This window comes from Schistocerca gregaria, chromosome 4, assembly GCF_023897955.1.
Source record: "Schistocerca gregaria isolate iqSchGreg1 chromosome 4, iqSchGreg1.2, whole genome shotgun sequence".
NCBI lineage: Eukaryota > Metazoa > Arthropoda > Insecta > Orthoptera > Acrididae > Schistocerca > Schistocerca gregaria.
In genome coordinates, this window is record NC_064923.1 from 553,192,697 (window position 1) to 553,212,575 (window position 19,879).

Genomic DNA, 19,879 nt, shown 5'->3' on the forward strand with positions numbered 1-19,879 from the left:
TTGACGTGGTCGCAAGGAAGATGGTGTGCGCTTGTCTTTCACCGACTCGGTCAGGCAGATACAGAGGGACTTTGTAAAAACTTATACGATGCATTCAAGTAAAACAAATACACAACATTGTTATAGTGAAAGTCACAATAAATACCAGTCAACTATATCAGAAACTGAGATCCCTATTCTAAATCACTCAGTTCGCCTCTAGCAGCCTTTCACTCCCCCCCCCCCCCAAAAAAAAAAAAAAAACAACAACAAAGTATCGAACAGCTGTGAAAGGATAGATCATATTTTTACACGATGGAACATACATTCATTACCAAATATAGCTAAGTAGTTACACAGAGTTTCTGTGGAAGACAGACTTGGGACCAAATACACTAACATATGTGAAATTAGCAGAGATTAGTTACATGACAAAACCTAAATGGTTTGGATTACACAATATTACTCGATATGGCACTGAGCATTCACTATACAGTGACAATCTACTAGCTACAATCAGAGACACCGTTGATATAAAATCAAAGAGGGCGTAAATATGTGCCTGGTGTATCTCCCTCCAAGTAGTTTGTATGAGAATCCATAAAGCATCAACACTATTTGTTTAAAGTCAGTGACTCTATTGCCGAAACATACACCTTTCAGATGTGACATTTCTGTTGGGCCCACCCGTTAGAGTAGGTGCCGAAATTCTGCTTGCGTTGTGGGAGTGCATATTCTATTTCTGGCACAATGAACACACAAACACAGAGAAAAACATGAACAGAGTGTGACAAGAATGTCGTGAAGCGATATTTTTGTATTCAGTATGGCGAAAGCCGAATGCATACTGTTGCAATGCAGGCGACATTTCGCCACCTAGCCTCAGTGCTTCACCTAACAGAAATATCTCACCTGAAAGGAGTGCAGACAACACTACGGAATATAACGTACCGCCCCTTGAACATGACGTCGTGCTGTCGGTACGTCGCTTCCTACCAAACTATTAGCTCAGAAAAAATTGATAAAAGAACGTCAAATGTTTTGTGAAATTATTTATCTAAAAGTAAGATATAAAATAGATTAGAGAAACGTTTTGCGCTCCTTTGAATGTTGATAGAAATCATGAGCAGCAGATGGCGCATCGGTTGAGAATATCAAATTCAGTGTTTAGTCTACTAGTGGATATTTACTGTACGTGTTTAGGAGCATCATACAAAGGGACGTTAAATGTTTCTCTAATCTATTTTATTTCTTATTTTAAGGCAAATCAATTCACTAAACACTTGATCGTTCTTTTTCCAAAAAAACATTTTTTTTCTATTTTTGTTCAGAAAGTATGGAACATAACGTATTTTTGATACTTCATTTACGTAATGAGCTGCAGCGGTTCGTGACATTTTTCAATTTTGCCACTAATCACTAAGTTTTTCTTAATAACCCTAATTACAGTCTAATACCCCATCTTCCGTTAAGTTCTGCCCTTCCACACAAAATTTTTTCCCTCTCTGCTCAGTAATTAATGTTTTCTGAATTACTCTGATTACTTTCAAGCAGTTTTATTTCAGTTATTTATTTACTGTATAGCAGTACAAATACAAAGTTTGCAAAACTTCTACACGTCAACATTTAAACACAGCTCTGCAGCATAAAATAACGCAAATGACAAAATATATACAGATATCAATGTCCTTTAAGTATTTTGTCACACCACTCGTCGCTGTCAGGGGTCTTCAATAGGACACCTGTACGCTCATGAGCGGCATGTTGATACAACACGAGCAGTTGTGTGTCGTTCCGCACCACATCCCAAGGTATTTTGGATGCATCTTGTGGTGGAGTTCATCTCTCTCAAAATAGACATCTGTGTTCCAATCTATTGGACAGGCAAAAATATGCAATTTCTGTTTTACTTGAGTTTGGGTGTAACTTCCAATTACGGAAATAGTGGCTAAAGATGTATATATCAGAAGTTGGGATTTCTTCAGTTGTTTCAAAGGTTTTGTGTTGGGTGGCTATAGCCCAGTCGTCCGTTTAGCCAAACTTCTGGATTGGAATACCAGGTATATATAAATTAAGCAGGAGAGGAGCAAGGACGGATCCCTGTGGTATCTTAACCATCTATGTGTCTTTGTCTGTGTGCATGTCAGGCGCATGCGAAATTGCGTGAGGTTGCATATACACTCCTGGAAATGGAAAAAAGAACACATTGACACCGGTGTGTCAGACCCACCATACTTGCTCCGGACACTGCGAGAGGGCTGTACAAGCAATGATCACACGCACGGCACAGCGGACACACCAGGAACCGCGGTGTTGGCCGTCGAATGGCGCTAGCTGCGCAGCATTTGTGCACCGCCGCCGTCAGTGTCAGCCAGTTTGCCGTGGCATACGGAGCTCCATCGCAGTCTTTAACACTGGTAGCATGCCGCGACAGCGTGGACGTGAACCGTATGTGCAGTTGACGGACTTTGAGCGAGGGGGTATAGTGGGCATGCGGGAGGCCGGGTGGACGTACCGCCGAATTGCTCAACACGTGGGGCGTGAGGTCTCCACAGTACATCGATGTTGGCGCCAGTGGTCGGCGGAAGGTGCACGTGCCCGTCGACCTGGGACCGGACCGCAGCGACGCACGGATGCACGCCAAGACCGTAGGATCCTACGCAGTGCCGTAGGGGACCGCACGCCACTTCCCAGCTAATTAGGGACACTGTCGCTCCTGGGATATCGGCGAGGACCATTCGCAACCGTCTCCATGAAGCTGGGCTACGGTCCCACACACCGTTAGGCCGTCTTCCGCTCACGCCCCAACATCCTGCAGCCCGCCTCCAGTGGTGTCGCGACAGGCCTGAATGGAGGGACGCATGGAGACGTGTCGTCTTCAACGATGAGAGTCGCTTCTGCCTTGGTGCCAATGATGGTCATATGCGTGTTTGGCGGCGTGCAGGTGAGCGCCACAATCAGGACTGCATACGACCGAGGCACACAGGGCCAACACCCGGCATCATGGTGTGGGGAGCGATCTCCTACACTGGCCGTACACCTCTGGTGATCGTCGAGGGGACACTGAGTAGTGCACGGTACATCCAAACCGTCATCGAACCCATCGTTCTACCATTCCTAGACCGGCAAGGGAACTTGCTGTTCCAACAGGACAATGCACGTCCGCATGTATCCCGTGCCACCCAACGTGCTCTAGAGGGTGTAAGTCAACTACCCTGGCCAGCAAGATCTCCGGATCTGTCCCCCATTGAGCATGTTTGGGACTGGATGAAGCGTCGTCTCATGCGGTCTGCACGTCCAGCACGAACGCTGGTCCAACTGAGGCGCCAGGTGGAAATGGCATGGCAAGCCGTTCCACAGGACTACATCCAGCATCTCTATGATCGTCTCCATGGGAGAATAGCAGCTTGCATTGCTGCGAAAGGTGGATATACACTGTACTAGTGCCGACATTGTGCATGCTCTGTTGCCTGTGTCTATGTGCCTGTGGTTCTGTCAGTGTGATCATGTGATGTATCTGACCCCAGGAATGTGTCAATAAAGTTTCCCCTTCCTGGGACAATGAATTCACGGTGTTCTTATCTCAATTTCCAGGAGTGTATGTACGTAATTAAATTGTATACTAGAAAGGAGTAATGTAGCTCTGATGCACGCATGGCTGTCTATGTCAACATCGTACATAGACTGCCGGCACTGTGTGGTCAAGGAAATACTGAAGTGGTTGTACATTCTGTGTATTAAGTGTCGTGAAGTGTGGCCATGCGGTTTGACGTGCCATGTCACGGATTGCGCGGCCCCTCCCGCCGGGAACCTCCCCATCGCACCCTCCTCAGATTTTGTTATAAGTTGGCACAGTGGATAGACCTTGAAAAACTGAACACAGATTAATCGAGAAAACAGGAAGACGTTGTGTGGAACTATGAAAAAAACAAGCAAAATATACAAAACTGAGTTGTCGATGGGAAGATAGGCAAATCACGGATAATGTGAGCTCAGAAGCGCTGTGGTCCCGTGGTTAGCGTGAGCAGCTGCGGAACGAGTGGTCCTTGTTTCAAGTCTTCCCTCGAGTGAAAATTTTATTTTCGCAAAGTTATGATCTGTCCGTTCGTTCATTGACGTCTCTGTTCACTGTAATAAGTTTAGTGTCTGTGTTTTGAGACAGCACCGCAAAACCGTGCCATTAATAGAGGAAAGGACGTGCCTCTCCAATGGCAACCGAAAACATTTGATCGCAAGGTCATAGGTCAACCGATTCCTCCACAGGAAAACACGTCTGATATATTCTATACGACACTGGTGACGGCATGTGCGTCACATGACAGGAATATGTTGTCAACCCACCTAACTTGTACACTTGGCGAATGGGTAAAAAGATTCTTCTTCCTTGCCCGATTTAGGTTTTCTTGTGGATGTGATAATCACTCCCAAAAAAGTGATGAAAACATAAGAATTTGTCACAAAAACTGCAAGAAATAAATGCAACAGTTCCACAGTCGCACAGTTTTCCCTGCGCTCTATAAAAAAACATGTTTTACCGTTTTCAAATTTTTCCGTATGTAGACCGTCAAATCCTGCATATGTCCAAGTAAATCTGAACATGTCCTGGATTATGTGTGCCTGAACTTTGATAATTGTCTGAAAATAAAAAGTTGAACATTTCACTCGTACCGCACCTGCTCACGCTAACCACAGGACCACGGCACTCTTGAGCTCGTAGTCTCCTTGATGATGCCTATCTTGGGCAAGGACTACTCAGTTTGTATATTTTGCTTATTTTTTTCATAGTTCCACACAACTTCTTCCTGTTTTCTCGATTGGTCTGTGTTCAGTTTTTCAAGGCCTATCCACTGTGCCAACTTATAACTAAATCTGGGGGTGGTGCGATGGGGAGGTTCCCTTGTTAGCGTAAGCTAGTTTACGTAGTGTGTAAGTCCAGGGACCGATGACCTCAGCAGTGTGGTTCCTTAGGAATTCATACACATTTGTACATTTTTTGTGAATTAAGTATTACTTTGTGGAACAGTAGACAGAGTTTTCACAGTTGCAAGAGTAATTTCAGAGGCAGGCCAATACACAGATCGTGAAATTGTCAGGGGCACCAATGGAAACAGAATTAGTATATGAATTTTATTCATAATAGTCCGTCGCAGTGCTTTCGAAGCACCACATACGAATGGAACGTGAAATGGGAGAAATGCTATTCATACTAAAAATACTAACGTAAGGTGGCTTGCGCATTTTAGATTTAGATCCAGGTGCAAACCGTGCCAAAGACTTATAATTCTGGAATCAAATGAAGATAGACAATACTAAGAACGTATTTGCAACATAAGGCTAGGAGATCGCGTATGTGGTCATGTCAATCAGTACACTTCAAAATATTCAGAGCAATGTTTCGGCATACGGCAGCTAGAAACTGTTGGTTTCATCGAAGGTACAGAACATGGCTGGCTTTTCTCGACGTAAAGAGACAAAGGCCGCTGCACTGAGAAGCTGATGTTTATTCCAAGGCCAGCTGCGGACACATTTACAGGTCTCGGACCTCTGCCATTGTGGTTTTACTGCTACGTACGGATGATCTTCCTTGAGAACCCCGTTCTCTTGTGAACGTTAAATTTGTATCTTCACCCTTTGAAACGAAAGATTCCTCAAGGACGCCTCATCGTCAAGGTTACCGCCACAGCAGTGCACTGAGGCCTCGTCCACGGAGTCACACTGCTCAGTTATTAAGGAGCCCGTGACATCAAGGCACTGGTCGGGCTACGATGCACGCAATCACCGACGGGCTACGGGCTGCATTGTGTGCCGAAGTCTAAGAACGGGGAGCAGGGACAGTGTTTGTTCGGTGCGCCGTAGTGTGTAGGCTAGTTTACATCGCCATCAACTTTTCCTCTCTCTCTTATCGTAGAAAATGAATGCAGAGTATACGGGAATATTTTCTTAGATGGCCCAGTCGAATGTGGGAGCGACCGTGTCCGAGCCCTGTAATTCCACTAAATTGTTCAAATATTTTCAAGAACAGAATATTTGTTTTTGTTTTCAGTGACACTTTCACATTTACAGTAGGGCCCATACTGGCGCTAATTTTCGGAAGGGTATATTACAGGGTGCTTCAAAAATGACCCGTATATTTGAAACGGCAATACAAACTAAACGAGCAGCGAAAGAAATACACCGTTTGTTGCAATATGCTTGGGACAACAGTACATTTTCAGGCAGACAAACTTTCGAAATTACAGTAGTTACAATTGTCAACAACAGATGGCGCTGCGGTCTGGGAAACACTATAGTACGATATTTTCCACATATCCACCATGCGTAGCAATAATATGGCGTAGTCTCTGAATGAAATTACCCGAAACCTTTGACAACGTGTCTGGCGGAATGGCTTCACATGCAGATGAGATGTACTGATTCAGCTGTTCAATTGTTTCTGGATTCTGGTGGTACACCTGGTCTTTCAAGTGTCCCCACAGAAAGAAGTCACAGGGGTTCATGTCTGGCGAATAGGGAGGCCACGCCGCCTCCTGTATGTTTCGGATAGCCCAAAGCAATCGCACGATCATCGAAATATTCATTCAGGAAATGAAAGACGTCGGCCGTGCGATGTGGCCGGGCACCATCTTGCATAAACCACGAGGTGTTCGCAGTGTCGTCTAAGGCAGTTTGTACCGCCACAAATTCACGAAGAATGTCCAGATAACGTGATGCAGTAATCGATTCGGATCTGAAAAATGGGCCAATGATTCCTTTGGAAGAAACCAGTACTTTTTGAGGATGCAGTGACGATGGGACTGCAACATGGGTCTTTTCGGTTCCCCATATGCGCCAGTTCTGTTTATTGACGAAGCCGTCCAGGTAAAAATAAGCTTCGTCAGTAAACCAAATGCTGCCCACATGCATATCGCCGTCATCAATCCTGTGCACTATATCGTTAGCGAATGTCTCTCGTGCAGCAATGGTAGCGGCGCTGAGGGGTTGCCGCGTTTGAATTTTGTATGGATAGAGGTGTAAATTCTGGCGCATGAGACGATACGTGGACGTTGGCGTCATTTGGACCGCAGCTGCAACACGGCGAACGGAAACCCGAGGCCGCTGTTGGATCACCTGCTGCACTAGCTGCGCGTTGCCCTCTGTGGTTGCCGTATGCGGTCGCCCTATGTTTCCAGCACGTTCATCCGTCACGTTCCCAGTCCGTTGAAATTTTTCAAACAGATCCTTTATTGTATCGCTTTTCGGTCCTTTGGTTGCATTAAACCTCCGTTGAAAACTTCGTCTTATTGGAACAACACTGTGTTCTAGGCGGTGGAATTCCAACACCAGAAAAATCCTCTGTTCTAAGGAATAAACCATGTTGTCGACAGCACAGTTGCACGTTGTGAACAGCACACGCTTACAGCAGAAAGACGACGTACAGAATGGCGCACCCACAGACTGCGTTGTCTTCTATATCTTTCACATCACTTGCAGCGCCATCTGTTGTTGAAAATTGTAACTACTGTAATTTCGAAAGTTTGTCCGCCTGAAAATGTACTGTTGTCCCAAGCATATTGCAACAAACGGTGTATTTCTATCGCTGCTCGTTTAGTTTTTATTGCCGTTTCAAATATACCGGTCATTTTTGAAACACCCTGTAAAATGTCTTTGAAAGGCAAAGAAAACGACGCACCGCGAAGGAACCATCCGAATGGGACGAAAATCGGTAGATGTGATTTACATGTACAGACTAACAAATGATGACAATTTCAAAAAAAATTAGGTGATTTGTTCAAGAGAAAAGCTTCAGAAGTCAGTAACACGTTGGCCCACCTCTTGTCCTTACGCAAGCAGTTATTCGGCTCGGCGTTCACTGTTAACGCTGTTGGATGTCCTCCTGATGTATGTTGTGCCAAATTCTGTCCAATTGGCGCGTTAGATCGTCAAAACCCCGTGCTGGTTGGAGGGCCCTTCACATAAAGCTCTTAATTGTGGGGAGATCCGGCGACGTTGCTGGCCAAAGTTGGGTTTGGCATGCACGAAGATAAGCAGTAGAAAATCGCCATTTGTGTTTGAAATGTAAGCGCAGGATGGCTTGCCATGAAGGGCAACAAAATGGGGCATAGAATAGCGTCGACGTGCCGTTGTGTTGGAAGGCTGCCGTCGACAGCCAGAGAGGTTCTGCTAGGGAAAGAAATGGCGTTCCAGACCATAGCTCCTGGCTGTCGACCTGTATGGCGGGCGACAGTCAAGTTTCTATTCCACCGCTGTCCGGGGCGTCTACACAGACATTGCACTCCTGTGCGGGGCATCTTCAGAAAAGTCTTCGCTGGTCCTCGGGACAGTTCGAAGCGGGCCTCATCACTGTGGACGTTCTTCACTCAATGAGCTCCCAGGCTGATAACGTGTCTGGAAGCGCTCCAGACAGCAGCTCTCATTCTCAAGGAGACACAGTGTAATGCCACAGTTCGCCTGAACAGATGCAAAATGTGCTAATTTTGATGTGAATAGTGTGCGCCAGCTGTGTTGTCAGTGTTTTGCGGCACAGGCTCAAGTTCAAAGAACTTGAATTAATGGTTTGTGGTAGCGAAAGATGTGACTGCGAGAATAAACTCTGTGTAGGCGATGCTACTTTTTGCTGGTAAAGCATCCTTGACACTGGATTACCGTGGCTTCAGATACTGGAACAGAAAGACGTGCTGTCGGAGTGGATCTAATTGTATTGTTGCATGTCAGCCATTATGGAATTAGTTGGAGAATTAAGTTTATTTCAACGTGTAGGCGTAATATCTTGTGAATAGAAATACCAACGTCGTTGTTTTGTTAAAGACAACTATCGTATAAATAAATATTTATTCAAAGGTGAGCTTTTTCTTCATTTTAAAAATTTGGTAATTTGTGCTTCAAGTTTACATATACGCACAATTAGACATTCTCCTCTACAGCGTTATGAGACTGTATGCGGTCTGGTTCCGTCGCAACATGTATCCTGCCAACAGGCAGTACACAACAGCGCTCGATCTCGTCCATAGCTGGCTAATGTTCGGCACAAGGCGGGCTGGACACACAGTAACCACTACTGAGGTTGGAATCGTAGGCGGGTAATCACCGGTGGCATATACTCCATGTGGACTCATCTTCGTGCCTGCAATTTACCTCATCGCCGGCCGGAGTGGCCGTGCGGTTCTAGGCGCTACAGTCTGGAGCCGCGAGACCGCTAAGGTCGCAGGTTCGAATCCTGCCTCGGTCATGGATGTGTGTGATGTCCCAAGCTTAGTTAGGTTTAAATAGTTCTAAGTTCTAGGGGATTGATGACCTCAGAAGTTGAGTCCCATAGTGCTCAGAGCCATTTGAACCATTTTTTTACCTCATGAAGAAGGGCCACACTGAGGCGCCACAGACCTATACTTCGTCGGACGCGTTGGCGGGGGAGGGTGAGAGTACACACATACGCCAGGTGGTCCGTGAACGCTGCCGGCCACATCTCAGCGTCGACCACTGCCGATCGCAGGCCGCGTGTGACGTAAACACGATCCAAACGGTTCGCGGAATGACTAGTAAAGTAGGTGTATGCCTTTCGGTCTCCGTGTTGTATGGCACACGTGTCTGACAAAGCCAAGTCCTTTACAAGCGCCTGAAGTGCTGGACAGGTGGTATAGTGCGGCACCTGGTGGAATGGTCCGAGCACACAATTGAAATCTCCGCCTACTTCCAAGTGGTCGGCATTGCCTTGGGAGAGTAGTGCCATGCCTTCGGCAAGAAAGGTGCGGCGTTCTCTCCTTCCGTCGGTGCCGGAGGGAGTATACAGGTTCACCAGACGATCTGTACCAACCATAAGTGCGACCCCCGGGCCGACGGTAAATAGGATAGATCAGTCGCCACAATCCCTTCCCTCAGCAGAATAGCCATACCTCCTCTCCCCACATCTGATGGCATAGCGTAGGCGTCATATGCGTAGGTATCGATACAGAGTCCTGATCGGACTTCTTGAAGGAAAACAACATCCAGATCCGCAGCTCGTAACGTATCGTGCAACATACGGGTTTTGAGAGCGGAAGTAACGCCGTTGACATTGATCATGCCGAGGCGGTATGCCTGTTGCATCAAGTCGCAGGGGCTGTCCTTCGTATTACAGGTGGAGTGTCGTTAAGGCGTAGAGACAGGATGCGACGAGTGTGGGTCGCCCTCAACGTAACGTTGCCAACGGCATCGGCGTATCGTCAGGGTCCTGAAATGCATTCTGCATTTCCATCTCCTGCGCCCAACCTCCCACTAGATCTCTAGAGGCAGATAAAGTCGCGGGTGTATCCCCGGTGGTGGGGCAGCATCCCCACAGTGCGCGGATCCACCGGTAGCGGGAGAAGACAGCGAACCGTATGATACGTCAGTATCGGCCGTGTCGGATCGGTTTATGAGCTGACGCACCTCATCGGTCGTTATGCGCCGTTTTTTATGGCGCTTCGGCGATTTCTGTTTACGCTCTCTCGCCTCTGTGTCCGGCGCAGGGCAGGGGTGTGGACGCGCCATCCTGTTCTTCAACTTCCACCGTACCGTCGGCTTGTCGTTGTAGTGATGCTCCTGGGCTCGACGACAGGGCAGCAGAGATATCGGCGCTGGAAGACGCAGGGGTCTCCTCGGGAACTGTTGCAGGGGCCTCTAAGGCTTGCACCAACATAGAAGTGTCGTCATAAACAGCTGACGTCTCTCGTCTCGCCGCCGCAACATACGTAATCGGATCAGAGGTCGCTATCGACGGTCGAATCAGATAGGCTGAGGACGTCTGCACGAAACGGCCTTGCAGGCATTCGGTACGCACATGTCCTACTTGTCCACATCCGGAACAGGTCCTCGGCTGGCCGTCGTAAATAAGTATCACCCTGCAATCAGCGATCGTGAGATACGAAGGTGCAGTTCAACACGGACCTGCCGCACCCCGTTAAGGACAAGGTAAGTTTCGAAGGTCTCCCATTTTGCGGCCGTATGGCCGAGGACTGTGCCATAGCGTCGAAGAGCAAGGGCGAACAAATCCGCTGGAGCTTAACATCGCAGGTCATCAGTATCCTAGAACTTAGAACTACTTAAACCTAACTAACCTAAGGACATCGCACACACTCATGTCCGAGGCAGGATTCGAACCTGCGACCGTAGCGGTCGCGCGGTTCCAGACTGTAGCGCCTAGAACTGTTCGGCCACCCCGGCCGGCCTAGGATGAGAGCTACTGCCTGTAAGGTTCTGCAACCGAACCAGGGTGGCTCGTTACATAAAATAATGTTATAAATTGTGACTGAAGTGACGAATGAAAATTTGTACCAAAACTGGGATTCGAACCCAGCCAGACTGTAGCGCCTAGAACTGTTCGGCCACCCCGGCCGGCCTAGGATGAGAGCTACTGCCTGTAAGGTTCTGCAACGGAACCAGGGTGGCTCGTTACATAAAATAAATAATGTATAAATTGAGACTGAAGTGGCGAATGAAAATTTGTACCAAAACTGGGATTCGAACCCAGGTGCTAACCGCTACGCCACCCTGGCAGACCCACTGTGCTAGGGTTGTATAGTAGTTAGCGCACTTTACTAGTGAGCAGGGAATCCGGATTCGAAACCTAGCCTCGGTACAAATTTTCATTCATAGCTTCGGTCTGCATATATGATCATAGATGTTTGAGAGTTGGAAAGGTGTTGAAACCATATAGTTTCCTTTGACATCAAATAAAACTATGAGTTAAACAGATATGGTCAGTGTGGAGGCGACAAAGGACAGTGGATTCCCTCTGGCTGGAATCGAATGCAGAGCGCCATGCGGTAGTAGCGCACTTCATAGTGCGGAGTTTATTTGACGAACAGTAGCCCATCTGGTGTCATCCTGTCTCCGAGTTGAGGAGGGGTCTTATTCGCACCTATGAATACGCAACTCAAATCTTCAAAGCGAATGTTGGACAAGCAGTAGTTTCTCTAGTCAAGTGGTGGGCCGGATCAATCAATTGGTTCAGATGGCTCTGAGCACTATGCGACTTAACATCTAAGGTAATCAGTCCCATAGACTTAGAACTACTTAAACCTAACTAACCTAAGAATATCACACACATCCATGCCCGATGCAGGATTATAACCTGCGACCGCAGCAGCAGCGCGGTTCCGGACTAAAGGGTCCAGAACCGCTCAACCACAGTGGCCGACCCGATTCATTCCTTGGTATACCCACATGACTTACGATATAGAGATAGACAAGTGAGTAAGCAGTACAATCACAGAATATATCTGTGGTGCTTGTGGTCCATAGTATAAGAGCATATACTTACGATGTCACGTGTCCCTACACACACACACACACACACACACACACACACACACACACACACACAGAGAGAGAGAGAGAGAGAGAGAGAGAGAGAGAGAGAGAGAGAGAGAGAGAGAGAGAGAGAGATATCCGCATCCAGCGTTGAGGATGACACGGCGGCCGGTCAGTGCCGTTGGGCCTTCCAAGACCCGTTCGGACGAAGTGAAGTTAGTGCGAACCGTCTTGTTCTGTTCTCCCACTGAGCTCTCAAACACGTCTATACTTCGATCTTCGCACACATTGTGATGTAAGACACAATTGGACCCTCAAATTAAATGATACAATGTTATTCCAAGTCTAAATTATGTATATTATTTGTCAAAATGTGTAAAGATTTGTTCTACAAGAATATAAAACACAGGACTCACTTTATTGACACTCTTGCTGTAAGTTAAAGGAAAAGGTACAATCGGTGACGACACGGTTCGAACTCTCTACCCCAATCAGAGACCTCTCTGTTGCGATGTAGTCACTTTTGGTAATTATTTAGTACTTGAAGCAAAAGAAAAGGAATCGCTTAGAAAACAAAATCTGCGCAAAACTTTCAGAGTTGCTGTACGTGATGTCGCAAACTGTAAGTATCTATGTCTCATAGTAGCTTCTTCTTCTTCTTCTTCTTCTTCTTTGTCTTTTTTTATTGCAGTTGGAAAGCTGGGAGGTTTCATGTGGACGCCCTATATAATTTTGGGGAACGCCAGATCGAGCAGTGTGCTGACAGCCCTCGTAGAGGTAGGATGACAAGTAATAGGCCCTCTGGAGCGGAGTTCGTGTCTTAGAGCTGTTGCCATTTCGGGAGTCTGGAGTTAGTGGCCCTGTTTGACCAAAGTTGTTACTTTTCTCGTAGAGAAAGTACAAATCATTCGAAAGTGCATTCTCGTGGGTGGGGGTCGAATACTGCTAAGACACTTACCTATTTTTCGCGACCTGTATTGCGCATTAGTGGGTGTGGACTAGTGCGGGTTAAAGAGGCCCCAGAGTTTACTATGGTCAATTATCTGCAGGGAGGTGGTGATGGATACAAGTGACGGACTTGGGAGGGGTTAATTAATACCAATATAATTAATACCAATAAAGTTAATTTGGTTCCGTGCAAATGCGGCTGTGATGTTTCTGTGTGACTTTTTTCCTGTTGACCTTAACAAGTGTTGTTGTGGAGCTTATCAGCGGGCGTCCTTAGGAGACAGCTGGAGGCGCTGTATTTTGTTGTTAGCGACGAACATATTCCGGTTCAGTGGTCGGATCTCGGAATGATTCCGAAAGTGGTTAGAGTTTTATGAAGTTCCGCAATCTGGATCTAGTCGGGCATCGGTGCCGGCCGACCGTCGTGTCATCCTCTGCCAATGGTGTCAGCGGGTGCGGTGTAGAGGGGCATGTGGTCACTCATCACTCTGCTCTCCAACGTTGTCGGTTTCCTTGACCTAGGATCCGCTACTAATTGGTCGAGTAACTCCTCCCTTCATGGGGCTGGGTGCATCCTGTACTAGTCCTCTTGCTAAGGACAAAATCCCAGGTCGTATTAGGGGGACAGAGAGTTAAACAGTTAAAGGACTTCTATTACCTAAGGAGTAGTGAGAATATAACCATGTCTCGCGAGTCACAGCGGGACTGGCGACACTTATTGTTGTTGCTGTTGTTGTGGTGTTCAGTCCGAAGACTATTCTTTTGTACCTGTAGCTTCTCCATGCTACTCTGTACTGTGCAAACCTCTTCATTTACGAGATTCACTCAGCGTTGCCTTATTTAATTCGACTGCAGTCCACAAATGTTGTATCACTTTACATCTTTTTTCAGGTCGCATTCCATCCAACTGCTCTTCCAGGTCCTTCGCGGTTTCTGACAGAATTAAAACGACCTTGGTTATACACAAAGATTTTTATCTCTTCTTCTTGAACTTCAATTCCCCTTCCAACTTTCTCTTTAGTTACCTTTACTGCTTGTTTAATGTACATATTGAATAACGTTATTTCACTGCCATCTCAATCACTGCTTCACTTTAATATGTTCGCACTCTCACAACCGCTGTCTAATTTCTGGGCAACTTGTAAAAACGTTTGGCTTTTTGTGATTGATCCCTGCTACTTTCAGGATTTGGAAATACGTATTCCAGTCAATATTGTCAAAGGCTTTATTTAAACCTACAAATGTGATAAACGTAGGTTTGCCTTTTTCAGTTTTTCAGTCTATCTTGAAGTCGTAAAGCCAGTATTGGCTAGCGAGTTCCTACATTTTTCCAGAACTCAAAATATTCATCGCTGTGATCGGCGTTTACTGTTTTTCCATTCTTCTGTAAATAATTCGTGTCAGTATTTTACGATCATGACTTATTACCGGCGGGGTCAGGGATTTTCTCTGCCTCGTGATGACTGGTTATTGTGTGATGTCCTTAGGTTAGTTAGGTTTAAGTAGTTCTAAGTTCTAGGGGACTTATGACCTCCGATGTTAAGTCCCATAGTGCTCAGAGCCATTTGAACCATGACTTATTAAACTGATGGTTCGCTAATATTCACACCTGTCAGCAATTGTTTTCTTTGAAAATGAAAGTATAACATCCCCCTTGAACTCTGCCGGCCGCGGTGGTCTCGCGGTTCTAGGCGCTCAGTCCGGAACCGTGCGACTGCTACGGTCGCAGGTTCGAATCCTGCCTCGGGCATGGATATGTGTGATGTCCTTAGGTTAGTTAGGTTTAAGTAGTTCTAAGTTCTAGGGGACTAATGACCACAGCAGTTGAGTCCCATAGTGCTCAGAGCCATTTGAACCAACCCCTTGAACTCTGGCGGCAATTCTCCTGTCTCACACATAACGCGCACCAGAAGGAATAGCTTAATTATGGGTGGCTCCTGCAAGCATCTCATTAGTTCTGAAGAAATGTGTCTAGTACAGGGGGTTTGTTTAGACTCGGGACTTCAAGTGCTCCTCAAAGTCTTCTCATAATATCGTATCTCCAACCTCATCTCCTTTCTATAACATTTGTTTCTAGTTCGTTTCCATTACTTAGACTGACTTAATAGTGTAGCAATACCAATCTGAGTCAGCCAAGAACGTTTCCCATAAATCTGCGCAGCATTAAGCGCGTATAAGGTATGCACAAAAATATGGAAACAAAAACACGACACACTGCCATGCATAATAAGGCGTAGGAAAACCGTTGATGCCGGCCGGAGTGGCTGAGCGGTTCTAGGCGCTTCAGTCTGGAACCGAGCGACCGCTACGGTCGCAGGTTCAAATCCTGCCTGGGGCATGGATGTGTGTGATTTCCTTAGATTAGTTAGTTTTAAGTAGTTCTAAGTTCTAGGGGACTGATGACCTGCGATGTTAAGTCCCATAGTGCTCAGAGTCATTTGAGCCATTTTTGAAAAGCATTGATATTCAAAACATCTTCCAGTCTCGGAAGGGAAAAATACAGCACATGTAGAGTTTTCAAGGGAATCTTATACCATTTTTCTGCAAAATGTTGACAAATTCAGATAATAATTTCAGTCCCAAGTAGACCACAAAGGCTCAATAATATTGAGATCTGGTGACCGTGTTGGCCAGGGGAGAGGCGACAATTCACCCTCGCGCTTGCAAAACCAGTCCTGGAAGATGCGAGCTGTGTGAGCAGGGACTCTGGCGTCTTGGAACAGAAAATCACCATTGGGGAAAAAAGGTTGCACCGTAGGATGGACCTGATCACCCAATATGGTCACACTATCTTTGACAATCACGCGCCCTTGCACAGTGACTACGGAGCCCATGGAATACTGCAATACGGCTGCCCAAATCGTTGCCGAACCTCCCGCAGTGTTTCAGTCATGCGACGTAAACTCGGCGGGAAGTTGCAAACTGTGAGAAGCAAGACTCATCCGACCAACTGATTTTCATCCGTTGCTCCACAGTCCCAGTTTTATGTCTTCGGCACCACGTTTCCTTGTTACCGGCATTTGAGTCACTAGTGAGTGGTTTCGGAATTACAGCTCGCCCTGCACTTCCTTGCGTCTAGAGTCCTTCGTATTGTTTCGGTGCTGACACTGTTCGCGAATGCGACATTCAGCTCTGCAGTGACTTTTACAGCTGTCGTCAGTTTTTCGTCAGAATCGTCTTCAACTACCGTTCGTCACGATCATTCAACTACTACACTACTGGCCATTAAAATTGCTACACCAAGAAAAAAATGCATATGCTAAACGTGTATTCATTGGACAAATGTATTATACGAGAACTGACATGTCATACATTTTCACGCAATTTGGGTGCATAGATCCTGAGAAATCTGTACCCAGAACAAACACCTCTAGCCGTAATAACGGCCTTGATACGCCTAGGCATTGAGTCAAACAGAGCTTGGATGGCGTGTACAGGTACAGCTGCCCATGCAGCTTCAACACGATACCACTGTTCATCAAGAATAGTGACTGGCGTATTGTGACGAGCCAGTTGCTTGGCCACCATTGACCAGACGTTTTCAGTTGGTTAGAGATCTGTGGAGAACGTGCTGGCCAGGGCAGCAGTCGAACATTTTGTGTATCCACAAAGGCCCGTACAGGACCCGCAACACGCGGTCGTGCATTATCTTGCTGAAATGTAGGGTTTCGCAGGGATCGAATGAAGGGTAGAGCCACGAGTCGTAACACATGTGAAATCTAACGTCCACTGTTCGAAGTGCCGTCAATGCGAACAAGAGGTGACCGAAACTTGTAACGAATGGCACACCCCATACCATCACGCCGGGTGATACGCCAGTATGGCGATGACGAATACAAGCTTCCCACGTGCGTTCACCGCGATGACGCCAAACACGGTTGTGAGCATCATGATGCTGTAAACAGAACCTGGATTCATCCGAAAAAAAATGACTTTTGCCATTTGTGCACCCAGGTTCGTCGTCGAGTACACCATCGAAGGCGCTCGTGTCTGTGATGCAGCGTCAAGGGTAATCGCAGCCATAGTCTCCGAGGTGATAGTCCATGGTGCTGCCAACGTCGTCGAACTGTTCGTGCAGATGGTTGTTGTCTTGCAAACGTCCGCATCTGTTGACTGAGGGATCGAGACGTGGTTGCACTATACGTTTCAGCCATGCGGATAAGATGACTGTGATCTCTACTGCTAATTATAGGAGGCCTTTGGGATCCAGCAGGGCGTTCCTTATTACGCTCCTGAACCCACGGATTCCATATTCTGCTAACAGTCATTGGATCTCGACCAACGCGAGCAGCAGTGTCGCGATATACGATAAACCGCAATCGCGATAGGCTACAGTCCGACCTTTATCAAAGTCGGAAACGTGATGGTACACATTTCTCCTCCTTACACGAGGCATCGCAACAACGTTTCACCAGGCAACGCCGGTCAACTGCTGTTTGTGTGTGAGAAATCGGTTGGAAACTTCCCTCATGTCAGCACGTCGTAGGTGTCGCCACCGGCGCCAACCTTGTGTAAATACTCTGAAAAGCTAATCATTTGCATCTCACAGCATCTTCCTCTTGTCGGTTAAATTTCGCGTGTGTAGCACGTCATCTTCGTGCTGTAGCAATTTTAATGGTCAGTAGTGTACTTCCGCTCGCGTTCTGATTTACCGGATAACGTTTTGCCGCTTTGTGCGTATGTGGTATAAATCCTCGATAGGGTGCCTCTTGAAAGACCAAATCCTTGTTACGAAAGCACCCGTCATACGATTAACCAACAACCAACCGGCGTATGTTCGATTCACTTAGCTCTGACGTAATGCACCAAGAGCTACACAGAACACTGTTCGTACCACGACAGACACTTCCGAGGTTTTGAGGTCGCAAGTGTGCCGTTTACGGTCAAACACCAGAGCACACCCTGTAGCTTTGGCTAGAATCTACATTTACGTTCGAACATGCATTTATCGCAGGCGTTTCGATATTTCTATCGAACCCCTACATCTGTCTCGTGCGCGGCACAGCGCCAATAGTGCGACGATCTTCGAACCGTCCGCGAGTGTGATTTCACTCAATGCCACGGCAACTCCGAGGCGCAGAGGAAATGAACTCTTCACACGGTAAAAGTACTTTACTGATTTACTAGAGGGACACAGGAAATATAAGTTGAAGTGAGGCGACGCCGGCGTCAGGGGTTGTCCTCCCGCAGGAAGAAGGCCATGACGAGCGGCGAGTTGCGCTTCCGGAAGGAGAAGGCGGGCGTGTGTCGGCCCCAGGCGTAGCTGGGGTAGTAGGCGTCCGGGCCGGGGCGCGCCGACTGCGGCATGGGAGGCCGGCGGCCGCACACCGCGGCCTTGGCCGCTCGCCGCAGGTACACCTCTGGGGGCGGCGGCACGTAGCCCGCGGGACCCGGACTCGACTCGTACAGCGGCTCCGTCAGCCAGCCGCGCCTGCGCACGCGCCGCGACGCTCATCTGCCACCTGCTCGTTACGGCAAGGAGCGCCAGCCACTGTCACACGCTACCGTTCGCCAAAGGCGCAGCACCCAGAAGCAACATTCCACATCCGAAGGATGTGGTGAATAGTGCAACCGTAATAAGTAATAAGGATAGCAGGGTGCAAATGTGCACGTAGACCCATCAGCGCCCTCTTTTGTGTGACAGGACAGGACAGTGTTCCGCCACGCTCAGTCGGTGCGGAGACGTCAAATCAGCAAGGGGACCGAGGCTACCCGACAACACCGTTTTCTTCCAAGAAGGCTAGACAGAAATAAAAGTGTCAGACCTGGGAACTCTAGATGACCAACCGCTTGTAACAAAAAAATAGCGTTTTTGGCTTAAGTCGGACAAGCCATGAGCCGTTAATACAGTATAATGTAATACAATATGTCAATTCGGGTGAGACAGGCCCGAAGTATTTACGGAACCCCACCCACTTGAAATACCCAGTAAAGGAACCTCTTTTTCCATCTAAATCTTTACTACCGTCTATTATTTTCTTACAGTACTGGCCATTAAAATTGCTACACCACGAAGATGACGTGCTACAGACGCGAAATTTAGCCGACAGGTAGAGGATGCTGTCATATGCAAATGATTAGCTTTTCAGAGCATTCACACAACGTTGGCGCCGGTGGCGACACCTACAAATTGCTGACATGGAGAAAGTTTCCAACCGATTTCTCACACACAAACAGCAGTTGACCGGCGTTGTCTGGTGAAACGTTGTTGTGATGCCTCGTGTAAGGAGGAGAAATGCGCACCATCACGTTGCCGACTTTGATATCGGTTTATCGTATCGCGACATTGCTGCTCGCGTTGGTCGAAATCCAATGACTGTTAGCAGAATATGGAATCGGTGCGTTCAGGAGGGTAATACGGAACGCCCTGCTGGATCCCAACGGCCTCGTATTACTAGCAGTCGAGATGACAGGCATCTTATTCGCATGGCTGTAACGGATCGTGCAGCCACGTCTCGATCCCTCAGTCAACAGATGGGGACGTTTGCAAGACAACATACATCTGCACGAACAGTTCGACGACGTTTGCAGCATCATGGACTATCAGCTCGGAGACCATCGCTGCGGTTATCTTTGACGCTGCATCACAAACAGGAGCGCCTGCGATCGTGTACAGAACGACGAACCTGGGTGCACGATTGGCAAAACGTCATATTTTTAGATGAACCCAAGTTCTGTTTAAACCATC

At 47.3% G+C, this 19,879-nt stretch overlaps 1 protein-coding gene across 1 annotated transcript in view; it reads right to left on the reverse strand.

Moving 5' to 3' along the window:
- Window positions 1-18,360: 18,360 nt before the first annotated feature.
- The window catches only part of LOC126267807 (outer dense fiber protein 3-like protein 2), a 66,659-nt gene continuing 65,140 nt past the window's right edge, over window positions 18,361-19,879 (reverse strand). The window contains exon 4 of the mRNA XM_049973113.1: window positions 18,361-18,622. Within this exon, the coding sequence (XP_049829070.1) occupies window positions 18,361-18,622 (262 nt within the window). The remainder of the gene's footprint in view (window positions 18,623-19,879) is intronic.